The sequence below is a fragment of the Hippopotamus amphibius genome, chromosome 4, assembly GCF_030028045.1.
Source record: "Hippopotamus amphibius kiboko isolate mHipAmp2 chromosome 4, mHipAmp2.hap2, whole genome shotgun sequence".
In the NCBI taxonomy this organism is placed as follows: domain Eukaryota; kingdom Metazoa; phylum Chordata; class Mammalia; order Artiodactyla; family Hippopotamidae; genus Hippopotamus; species Hippopotamus amphibius.
The window spans coordinates 150,782,684-150,794,854 of record NC_080189.1 but is presented as its reverse complement, the minus strand read 5'-3'; the positions used below and the strand labels follow the sequence as shown (position 1 = coordinate 150,794,854).

General features: G+C 41.3%; 1 protein-coding gene across 1 annotated transcript in view; it reads right to left on the bottom strand.

The window, feature by feature from the left end:
• SYNE2 (spectrin repeat containing nuclear envelope protein 2) overlaps nt 1-12,171 on the bottom strand; it is a 307,058-nt gene that overhangs the window by 90,497 nt on the left and 204,390 nt on the right. The window contains exons 63-66 of the mRNA XM_057730439.1: nt 11,611-11,685; nt 10,261-10,371; nt 6,661-6,777; nt 2,687-2,917 (exon numbers count right to left, since the gene is read on the bottom strand). Coding sequence (XP_057586422.1) covers nt 2,687-2,917; nt 6,661-6,777; nt 10,261-10,371; nt 11,611-11,685 — 534 coding nt within the window. The remainder of the gene's footprint in view (nt 1-2,686; nt 2,918-6,660; nt 6,778-10,260; nt 10,372-11,610; nt 11,686-12,171) is intronic.

The window sequence follows — 12,171 nt, the reverse complement described above, 5'->3', positions numbered from 1 at the left end:
CTTAAAACACTTAGTCATTGATACAACTGGCCAACTTACACCCGGATCTAAAAATACATCAGGAGGATGAAGTAAGTTTCCCAGTAAGTCACCGTCATTGTTTTCCTCCGCAACAGATCAAGTTTGCCCTCTCCTGGGGCTCAGAAGCCCCAAAAGTCATGCCAACCGGCTGGGCACACAAATGTAGCAGCAGCACTCAGACTTACATTGCAGCACTGTGAATGCTCGTGCTAAAATCGTGTGTGACTATGGACAAGTTAGGGTTCTTTCAGAGAAATTTAAGGAAAAATTCTATTCTTAAAACAAATTTTCACATAACATACTTACAACTTCTCCATTCAAGCAAATTACTTGTATGCTCTATACATAGACTCTTCTAATCTTAAACAATACGTACTTATAGATTTTAAAGTGGCTGTAAACAAAGTGAAATATAATTTTGTGCTCTTTTTCTCCACTTAGCTGTTTTATGTATATATTTTCATGGGTCTACATACAGATGCTTCATGATTCCCATCTTAAGAGCTGCAAGTCCATACGCTGTGATTCTCTTCATCTCCCTATTGTTAAACCTTTAAACTCTTTCCAGTCCTTCACTTTTGCAATCAATGCAGCCATAAATATTCTTCTCTTTTTTGGGTTATTTTCAGAGGATAAATTTATAGTAATGGGACTATTAGGGCAAAGAAGATGGACATCTTATCTGCTGACAGCTGACTTCCCAAAACAGTGAACCAATCAGACAGACATTAGTGGATCTACTTCTCCAGAGTTTTCCAGGATGATATAATTCTTGTCAAGATAACGTAGGAACAAAACAACAGCTGTTTTGATTCACATGTCTTTAATAATCAAGGCTAAACATTCTTCTCAAATATTAAATGACCAAATATAATTTTTTCTTGACTGATCTGTTTGCTCCTGTCCTTTGGACATTTTCCCTCTGGGAACTTAGTGTTTTTACAGACAGCTGTAAGGCTTTTCATATGTTTCGAAGTTAAACTGTATGCGTCCTGGTGTTATATAAATGAGCCAAAGTTGGCCCCTGTATATTGATCCATATGTTTTTCATTTCTTCACAGCAGAAACATCAGCTCACATTTTGCTAGTGCCAGGCTCAAAACTGGACCCTCACATCTGCTAGCCATGGTTAAGACAAACTTTGGTGCTCTAAAGACCCCAGCCTCTGCCGTCCTTCAGAGCTCTCTGACATGACCTAGACACACGAGTCCCTCTGGACTTCCCATCTCCCGGGAGTTCCCTTGTCTCTCCCCTTCTCCCCACCCTCACTCCTTGCCAAAGCCTCTGGAAGGTCTCCTGCCCTGAGAGACTTTCCAGTCCCTCCAGATCCCACCAGAACGCGGCCCAAATAAAGCTCACTGAGTGCTACCGCCACCTTGTGGTCGTGTTTTTCCCTTGAGCAGCACCCACATCCTTGAACTCAGTACAAGTGGCCCAAGGACTAGATTCTGGTAATGATTAGGAATTGGCTATGAAGTCTACCCAGTCAGCTGGACAATCAATTGGCAGATGGCTTCTGAACAGCCTGCAGTGGCGGGGTCTCAACGTCTGGAATACTGCAGGTTCAGATTAGAGTAGCTCTGCTCTGCGCTGAATTACTCTGTCTTCTCCAGACTCTCCTGTGTCTCATCAGCCAGGCCATGTGGTAGTCCCAGTGAATCCAACCCCAGAGCTGATGTGTGGGGTGAGAAGTGTTGAGCTGCCCCAGGAAGGAAGTCAGCTGGCCTGCCTGGGTCCCACTAGACAGGCACTGGATGTTTTAAGACTGTGGGCCTGAATGGAAAAAGGGGAGGAGTGCCGGCCTCTGGCCAAGGTGGGTCATCCCCAACCCCATAATGGGATATAGTGGGTGGAGCTCCCTGTGGGCGGGCCAGTGATTTGGGGTACTCTGAGAGGAGGTCCTTGTCTCTGGGAACCACTGCAAATGAGCCAATCAGGCAGAGACATTAGGCCAAGGCAGGTCTAAGTGCCTCTGGGGGGGTTGCCTCAGCTGAGCTGGGCCGAGCTGTCGTGACACTCAATTATGCTCCTGCAGTGTCGTCAGTCTCTCCTCTCCCTGGAGGATACACAGATCCCAACCTTTGGGCTGTGCGAGCAAATGCTACTCAAAATGACTCCAGGCAAGGACCTTTAGGTTCCTGCCCCGCCCCAGCAAGGGCAGGAGCGCTCATCCTAAAATGCGGTGAAGCCCATTTAGGCTGTATTTGCAATCCTGCAAATCAGGATATTCAGCTTCATTTCTGATGAGTGAAAATTCAAAGAGCTTAATATTATGAATAAAATTAGTATTTTTTGAGCACTTTATATATACTTCACACACCAGACACTGATTCAGATATTTTATCTCCTTAAATCCTGACCAAGTCTTAGGAGATAACCTACTATATGAGGAAAATGAGGTGAGACGTTAACTCCCTCCGTTCACAGTTAATGACTGGATTTGAACTCTAGATTCTGAGATCTTACCCGCTCCTATCTTCGCAAATACTCTGCTTACATAAGTTATTTCAAAGAATTATCCTGAGAACAGAAAGTTGAGCCCAAGATAAACAGAGGGGTCAGAGTAACCGGAAGAATCCACACTGTTGCTTTAAGAGAAACTCACCCAGTCTTGGAAGGTGATGGGTGAAGAGGCAGGCCATGAACTCCAACCCATCAGCCTTACCTGGCACCCTACCAGCTGCTGTTCCACCACCTGCTGCATGTCTGCGTCTAATGTTTCCGGCTCAAATGCCACGTTGGCTTGGTGTAGCCACAGCTCCAGCTCGGCCACCTGGTTCTTGCAGACATGGAGGACTTCCGCAGGCTCGGGCCTTGCTTTCTCCACCGTGGCCTCAAAAGCTCCTTGCTCATCAGAAAAGCCCAGAGCTGCAGCCTTGGTAGGAGGTGTGGCACCCTATGATAAATCCAAAGATAACCCAGCAATGAAAAGCTCAGGAATCCAAAACGTTCAGATTTGGACTTGCAAAGACCTGTGAACTTATAACATTCCCCCCGTTAAAAGGAAAATAAAGGCAGAAGAAGTAAGAGAGAAAGAAAAGAAAAAGGCACCTCCACAGGCATAGCAACGATCACGTGACTTGGCGCCCCAGGTTTCCAAGCAGCCGATCTGCGTGTACACAGGTACGGAGTTCCTGGGCACAGAGGACGCAAACAGGCTTGCAGTTCATTAAAGAGCAGGTCCCAGGAGAGAGGTGAGTATGAGTGAGAAGGTGTGTGTGTATGGGTGTGTGTGTTTGAAACACTTCGGCGAATTGGTCGGTGTTTAAAGTTGCGTGACACGTGGTTAAGCAATGCTTACATTGCTGTGCACTCTGTTCAAACAGAAAAAAAGACCTTTACACACCAGCGGGGATACAAGGAAATATACCTCACACTTTTAACAGCTTCTCAAGTAGTTTAGATTATAAAATATTTTAGCCCCCCCCACCTCCCCTCTATTACTTATCTAAATGTCTCTCTATTAAAAATAGCTTGAGTCAAGTGATAAAGCTTCACTGGGGTAGTTGGAAACTTAGCTCCTATTCTTCAGAGAGAGTGTCTAAAACTACTTTTCACCTTCTAGATACTCAAATATTATTGAGCTAAGGGCTAAATGCTTACAGTATAGTATAAAGAAAATATGATGTGTGTGGTGTGTTCTTTTTATATTGAAACAACTAGGTTGCTTATCAATCTGATAGAAAAATGTCTCCCAGGAACCGAGTGAAAATATTCTAGTATAATTACATAACAGATACTTTCAATCTAGGGGCAAACGATGAATTGATACAGAGATATATTTGCTTCCTGTATCTTTTTCCAGAATAGCGACCCTCTAGAGGAATTTCTTTAGGAATAAGGATTTGTGTTTTAGGAATAAGAATTTATATTTTCTACAAACTTAGTGATCTCCATAAGCATTTTATTCATTCTGATTATGATGAAATGACAATGTTTTCTATATAAGCTTTGCTAACTACATCTCCGTATCTAATAAGGCACAATTCTGGCCAACTGGGAAATGGGAGTTGCTCACAAATATATACCCTAACTCAACTCAAGTGCATATTTCCTAATGTTTGTGGAATTCTGTTTAAACATAGAACTTTCAGTACAACAGAAGCAGACAAAATTGGTAAGTGGTAACAAAAATATGCAGGGTATGAAAATACCACTCATTTTTACACACGATGAGACTTATGCAAGCTGGTTTGGCAGAAGGGTTCTCTAAGCTGAACTCATTTCCGTTGACCATCTATTAACTTTACACAGGTTTGCCTTTTCGCCAAAATGCTATTTCTCCCCTGCCTTCATCAGTGTTTTCTTCAAGAGTCACTATCCTAAGGAAGTCTTCCCATTGCCTTGTTTTCTCTGCAGTTCATATACAGATCTATATTTAGATTCACCCATTTCAATTTTCTTTTTTTAATTCAGATCTTTCAAAAAGCAACAGATATGTGATTTTACTGCCAGACAGCAATTTCTAGTTATCTGATTGAAATTGCTATCTTAGTGGCAAAGATTTGGGGATCCTCTTTTTTTGTCACCTAACAATCTGTTGATACTGATTGATTAGTTAATTAATTAATCTGCAATAACGGATTTACCATCTGCTTCCTTATTTATTCAAAAACATTCGAGCACCTGCATCTGCCACACAAGATGTAAAAAATGACAATATTGAGTTTCTTTGCTTTCTCATCAACTCACGGAATGAATGAGGAAATAAGGAAGCTGGATAACTAATCTCAGCTTTATTTGCTAGTTTTTTGAGCTTGAAAATAATCCAACAGTGACGGAAGAAAAAAAGATTATTTGTAGAACTTCAACAGCTGAAGGTGGCCTGGGGGACGTGCCAGGAATCCGTTCACTCACGTCTTTTTATAGTTAAAGAAATCCAAGTGCATTTAATGTCTGATCAGTTCACACCCTTCCCATCCCACCGCACTGCTTCTGAGAAGTTCAGGCCCAGACACAAATTACTTGTCCAAGGTCACACAGCTACTAAATCTTTTAATTCTGTGCCCACAGTTTTTTCCACAATAGATCCCTGCTGAGTATCTTTTCCAAATGAGAGCCCCAAATTCTAGAAGTAGAAATTATTTAAATGAAAGTTTTATGATTGTACATTTTGGAGGGTTAAAAAAGTATCACCACAGGTATTTCTTGTTAGAGAATTATGTCATCTCTAAAGCATTAATGTAAACCGATAATACCCAATCTTTTATTGGGCTCTAGAGCTAGGGCACTGTGCTAAGACCATCCATATTTCACACCACAAGCCCATTATTCCCAGTGTACAAATGAGGAAACTGAGGCTTAGAGAAGCTAGTCAAACTGCCTATGGTCACACAACTAGTAAGGAGAACCAGGATTCAATTCCTGATTTCATTATGCCCTGGGGTCTACAAATCCACATTCTTAACATAATTCTGTCAACCCTCTGGCATCCAAGTTAGCTCTCAGTTCGTGAATGTCATACTGCTTGATTTCTGCACAACACATCACTGATCTAAGTAACAGGATCCAGTTGAAATGCATATGAATTTTCTGGCTGTAGCTATATTTCATGCCAAAATAACCATCAAAAATATTTTACTGTCAATTCTACAAACATCTGCACACGTACCCCATTTTTACAAAATGCAAAACTGTCTGGTTAAAGTGCCTTACCTAAACACATTTGCACAAATACTAAATATGCCGCTGGGATGGTGTGGTGGCAGTTTATTTTGTGAGGCCAAATCTGCCTTGGTTTCACATCTTTTAATACTAAATATTCAGGGACTTCTCTGGTGGCGCAATGGTTAAGAATCCGCCTGCCAATGCAGGGGACAGAGGTTCGATCCCTGGTCCGGGAAGATCCCACATGCCATGGAGCTACTAAACCCCTGTGCCACAACTACTGAGCCTGCGCTCTAGAGCCCACGAGCCACAACTACTGAGCCCACATGCCACAACTACTGAAGCCCATGCACCTAGAGCCCATGCTCCGCACCAAGAAAAGTCACGGCAATGAGAAGCCCGCGCACCACAATGAAGAGTAGCCCCTACTCGCCGCAACTAGAGAAATCCTGCACACAGCAACGAAGACCCAACGCAGCCAAAAATAAATAAATAAATAAATTTTAAAAAATACTAAATATTCAAATTAGGAAGGCAGATTGGGATATTCTGAGTCTGACTCCTTGCTCCTCCATTTACCAACTGTACTTTTACTCCCTGAATCTTGATTTCCTCATTTCTAACGGTATGGCAGGTATTAACCTACCTCATTTAATCTGAGGATTAGACAGCAAATACAAATGCCTTTTATGGAACAAGCAGTTAGTCAATATTAGCTCTCCTCCACTTCTGTCGCCCCATAAGTTCTATCTACAGAAGAAAGAAGGAGCTGTTAATGGAAAGGCTAGTTCACCCTGACAAGTGGTGAGTGAGTAAAACATCTTTAACTGCTCTGTGCCGCACTTAGTCACTATGTAAATATCTGATGGCAAATCTTCCAGCTCTCTAGCTCGGCCGCACACACGAAGATGTTAAAGTTCACCAAGACCTCTTGGTTTGCAATACAAAATACTGCAAAACACAGAGAGCGTGTCATCTCTGGCTGCTCGTCCAGGTATCTGGGCAGCTGGCTTGTCACCAACAGGGCCTTACCTCTTGTGTTCGGTGGGGGCTCAGGGAAAATTCTGGGCCTTGCTCAGTGTTGAGTGAGTCTGGTGCAAGAATCCGTGCCATGGAACTGTCACATATGCTTATTTTCCCAGCTGCCTCCTGTAAAGAAAAGAATAAGAGGTGCAGAAAAGTTCCTGCCTTGCTGTCACACAAGTCCTTCTTGCTGCACCAGCTCATATTACAAATCACCTGCTTAAAAAATGCCTAGAGAAGTTAGGTGCACTGAGGAAAAAAAGCTTGATTGGGAAAAAAAAAAAATCAACTTCCTCGGGTTTGTCTTTATTTGAGGACTTAAATTTTCTAAAGCTCTGTAGCTAATGATGTCACATAAATCTAGAGAATTATGTATTTAAGTGGATAAGTAAGAGAATTAAAATTAAATAAGATTATACAACAAAGGCCACATTTCTAATAATGGGGGAAAGATGAATTTTTAAAACTTGGGAACTATCCTATCCATGAAAAACATAGCTAAATCCTTGTCTCACTTCTAACGAGTTCTAATTGTATCTAATATTTAAATGTAAAAGTTACACCATACAAATTCTTGTAGAAAATGAGTGAATCTACTTCTAATTTAGAAGTGAGGAGGGACTTTTAAAGCATGACAATAAAGGAAAAAAATATTAGTATTAACAACATAAATAAAATAACATGCACCACAAAAGAAACCGTAATCTAAGTTAAAAGAGAAATAACAGACTGGGATAACATCTTGCAAACTGTTAATATGCTTGATATGTTAATTACTGTTATAAATCAATCAGGAAAACATCAACCCCTACATAGAAAATGGCGTGAACAAGTGATTCATAAAAGAAGAATACAAAAGACAATTAACATCTAAAGAGATACTCAACATTCTTAGACTATATGCAATTTAAGCCACTGGCTACGTTTGGCTAAGATTGAAAATATCCAATATCAGCTTGGGGTCAGGAAAAGGCATTTTCATGCATTCTTGGTAGAAATAAAATTGATGTAGTCTTTTTAGAGGGCAGTTTGACAATGTGCGTCACATTTTAAATGGATATTACTTTGATCCAGCACTCCCACTTACTAGGATAATCAAAGTTAAACAATGGGAAAATGAAATGTATGCAAGTATTTAACATAATGCAGTGCGAAAAGTATGGATGTTGTAATCGACCAATCTTGAATGCTCTATTTACAAGCTACATGATCTCCGACAAGTTAACGTGGACTTTCTGAGCCTCATATACTTCACCTTTAGAGTGGGACTATAACCCAGCTCACCTGTTCCTGTGATTACTAAACAAGATGACATACACAAAACATCTTGTAGTTCCTAAGAAAATGTTACTTTCCAGCTCTGTGTACTGAAAACAATAACTGCTATTAGAAAGTTATGAACCAAAAACCAAAGGTAAAGCTTAGATAAAATTGGAAAGGTAGATTGGGATCATGAAAAGTCTGGAATGCTAGGAAGACTGCATTTTATTCAGTAGATAGTCAGAATCCAGGAAAGACTGGAGTTCAGCATGAACTGTTTTAGGAAAAGCCATCAGTTTATATTATATATGACATATGAATGAGTGGAGGCTATAAATCCACTTAGATGGCTACTCTAAGTCTAGGGAAGAAGTTAACAACTGCCTGGAATAGGATGTAAAGACTGAATGAACATCATTTGACCAGTGGATATGAAAGGTAAGACGAACCTGAGATGACTGAAGTTTGTCTCAGACTCTGAGCAAATAGTGGTATCACTAACAGACACTGAGAGATTAGGAGAAAGAACAAACTTTGAAGGAAACTGGTAAATGGGTTTGAGATGAAGACAACACATTCAAAAAGAGAAATCTATCTGGAGGGTAGAAATGCAAAACAGATTCACGGGAAAAATCAAGACTAGAGATTTGATTTGGGAATCCCTGACACAGAGGTGACTACCAAACCTATGAGAGGATAAGAAATTGCCAAGAGAGAAATCAGAGAAGAAAGAAGAGGATGAAACACTGGGGGAAATGCCTACCATCACAGAAATGGGGCAAGAGAAGGAGATGGAAGAGGGGCTGCAGGTAGATGAGACAAGAAAGTATAGAATTAAGAAAGCCAAAGGTATGTTACATTTCTTTCTTTTTTTAATCAATCCTATTGTGCACTTTGTCTAATTCACCATTGATTTATTTGGTTTTTTTTTTAATAAATTTATTTTATTTATTTATTGGCTGTGTTGGGTCTTCATTGCTGCACATGGGCTTTCTCTAGTTGCTGCGAGTGGGGGCTACTCTTCATTGTGGTGCGCGGGCTCCTCATTGTAGTGGCTTCTCTTGTTGTGGAGCACGGGCTCTAGGCACACGGGCTTCAATAGTTGCGGCACATGGGCTCAATAGTTGTGGCTCACGGGCTCTAGAGCACAGGCTCAATAGTTGTGGTGCACGGGCTTAGTTGCTCCATGGCATGTGGAATCTTCCCAGAGCAGCGCTCGAACCCGTGTCCCCTGCATTGGCAGGCAATTCTTAACCACTGCGCCACCTAGGAAGTCCTGATTTACTTTTTTTAATTTTAATTTTTTCCATATCTTTATTGGAGTATAATTGCTTTACAATATTGTGTTAGTTTCTGCTGTACAACAAAGTGAAACAGCTACATTTATACATATATCCCCATATCCCCACCCTCTTGAGAGAAACGCTGCATTTCAAGAAGGAAGAGGTGGTTAGTGCTGGAGAGATCAAGAAGGATTAGGACTTACAAAAGGGCACTAAACTGATATCCAGAAGTCAACGGCAGTTTAAGTATAGCGAGGGACAACATCTTGATTCCTAAAGGGGCCAAGAAAGAGGAGTGCCAAGTAAAGACAGCCATAAATGAAAGAGGAAGTACCATGTAATTGATCTGGAAAGCAGGATCAAGAAATTCAATGCATTAAAGTAGCATATTGAACCCAGTACAGGACACCACAATGAAGAAGATAAAGTTCCTGGTGCCCCAAATCAATGAAACGACTGGCCTGGGAGCTGGGGGAGGGGTCAGCTGTGTCAGGAGGCAGGCATGGGGACATGTGTGGATCATAATCACGCAGAGATCTTTCAGGAGCAAGGGGAAAACATCGTCTGCACATCAGCATGTAATGATTTTCTAAAGTGAGGGCATTTGCCCTCTATGTTGAGAAGCTGGAGAAGATTAGGTCATAAGGTGCAAAAGGACATTTCATTAATTTACCTTCCACACTATTTTGTTCAAAAAGAGAATGATGGGGAGACCTCTTGCCCTAACTACTCCACAAAGAGAGGAACATTAAATGCTTTAACCACTACGGTGAACCTTTTAGGTGTTCCTTTGAGTTATCTGTTTTGTCAGTTTGGATTTTCACATATAGAGTTTTCTTTAGAAAAATACTCTCCTATTATCGCTGACTGCACAAAAGAAACACAAGTAACAGGTAAGTACTCAGCTGTCTTTGCTTTGTGCAGAGGTAATGGTGAGAAGCTTAAAAAAATTTCAACCCACATAGGTTCCCTCCTGAAGCATTCTTTTACACAAGAAATTCTTTGCTTTGACTTACTATGCCTGCCCATCCCCCATCCCCAACAAATGTGATATGCCCAGTATTACCTGAACGATCGTTCCAGAGGACGAGGATGCCCTGTCTTCCTCCACATCCCTGTCATGTTTCCAGAGTAGAGACGGGGACCCAGAAGATGGCTCTGCTTTCTTATCTCCACTCTAACAAATCAATCAATTGATTAGCAAAGGGAGGTGATTTCCTACCATCATACCAGTATCCTCCTCATCTCTTTTACATAAGACTCAGCTTACCAGGCAGTATAATTGCAGCCCTTAATTCCACCCGTCCCCCTACTTGTCATTGATTTCTTGGGCTAACTACAACACAGGAGTCCAAATGTGGGTGCTGCTTCCTAAAACTACAAAATATTCTTATAAGTTGGGATTCAGCTCATGTCACACAAACGGGATCTTGAAAATAGTGCTTTAGGAATCTGATCTGCTTTGGTACATGTAATCTCAAGTGCTATCTTTAAAATAACAGTCTGATGAACATGTATTTTTTATTGTCGTCAAAGACAAACAACAAATATAAATGTATCAGCTCAGAGGCAAATATAGGTCTCAAATTAGAATCGTGCTGAGGTGCACTCTTTTTTTGGTCCTGGTACCTCCTCCATTCTCACAATTCTCTCTGCCGTGAAGGGGCATAATCAGATCACAAAGTTGTCTGACAGTCAGAGTACATAATGAGCCTCACTCCTCCTTGTCCGACAACTCAGCCCCACGAGTCCTAGTGATACACAGGACAACAGGCTGTTCTGCGTGACCGAGGAGCTGCTGAACAATCTATAAAATGATCAGGAAGAATGAACGGTGGGTACATGTGAGACATTAAAAACTGTAAATTGCTGCAATTTTCCTCCCTTTGGCACAAGACCCATTATCACTTTAGTTCTTAAAGTATGAAATGGAAATTGATATCAGGAAAGACAACTGGTAAAGGTCTCATCCAACCAGTTCCGATGGAGTACTGAGGATTCATAGTAGAGTTAGTTGCTAATACCTTTCTTCGTGTCCTTGGCAATGCTGTTTCAGACTAAAAAAGTAATTCAAACATGGAAAGATAAAGTTCTATAAAGCACACCAGGAGTGCCAACCAAACAGCAGAGAAAGTACTCAAAACTCCAGAGGAAGTACTCAGAAGTCAGGATACGAAAGTCATCTTCTCCCTTCTGCCAACAAGTGTGTCTGAATTACATTTATCCCACTCTGGCCTGAAGTAGGTTTAGATGCACTTAAACGTTAATAATATAAGACAGCTACTTCAATCACCCTTACAAAATACCGGCATTGAATTAAAAAATCCTTATGTTTCCATTCATCTGAAGATCTTCTCATTGACCTTTTAGAGATTACGGTTCTAACAAACTTTAATGAGAAAATCATTTTCCTTACTTCACTCTTCAGGGAGCTCTCTTCTGCCTCTTCCTCGACTGCTGGCAGGAGGGACATGGAGCCCATTCTGTTCAACTGAAAGGCACAGCACAAAGACCTGCAGCCGGGTTGCCCTTCCCTGCCACTAGGATCCCAGCCTGGCAGTGTTTTTATGTAACTAATTTTTTACTCACATTATCCAAGATGCCCACCCACACAGTAGCCTCTGGGTCTAGCAACTCTCAGCTCATCCAGCCAAATATCATGACTCGGTCAAATCTTAGATCCTCTGTGGCCCCTCATCAAACAATTCAAGCATGTGACTCATTGATGTAGATTCAGAGTGGGCTTAGAGAGGTGCTGGGCCCATTTTTGAGTTTGCAATGGGCTGACTGTTTAGTAGGAAGATACTTCAAAGGGTGGCTGCCGCCCACAAACCCATGGACTTTCATAAGCACCTCCTTAAGTAAACCGGGCATAAGAATTCTGGGTTGAGTCCAGAACAGACATACCCTGAGGATAAATAATCACTAGTGAATAATCTCAGGAAGAGCACTTCCACTTTTAAAAATTTTACTATAG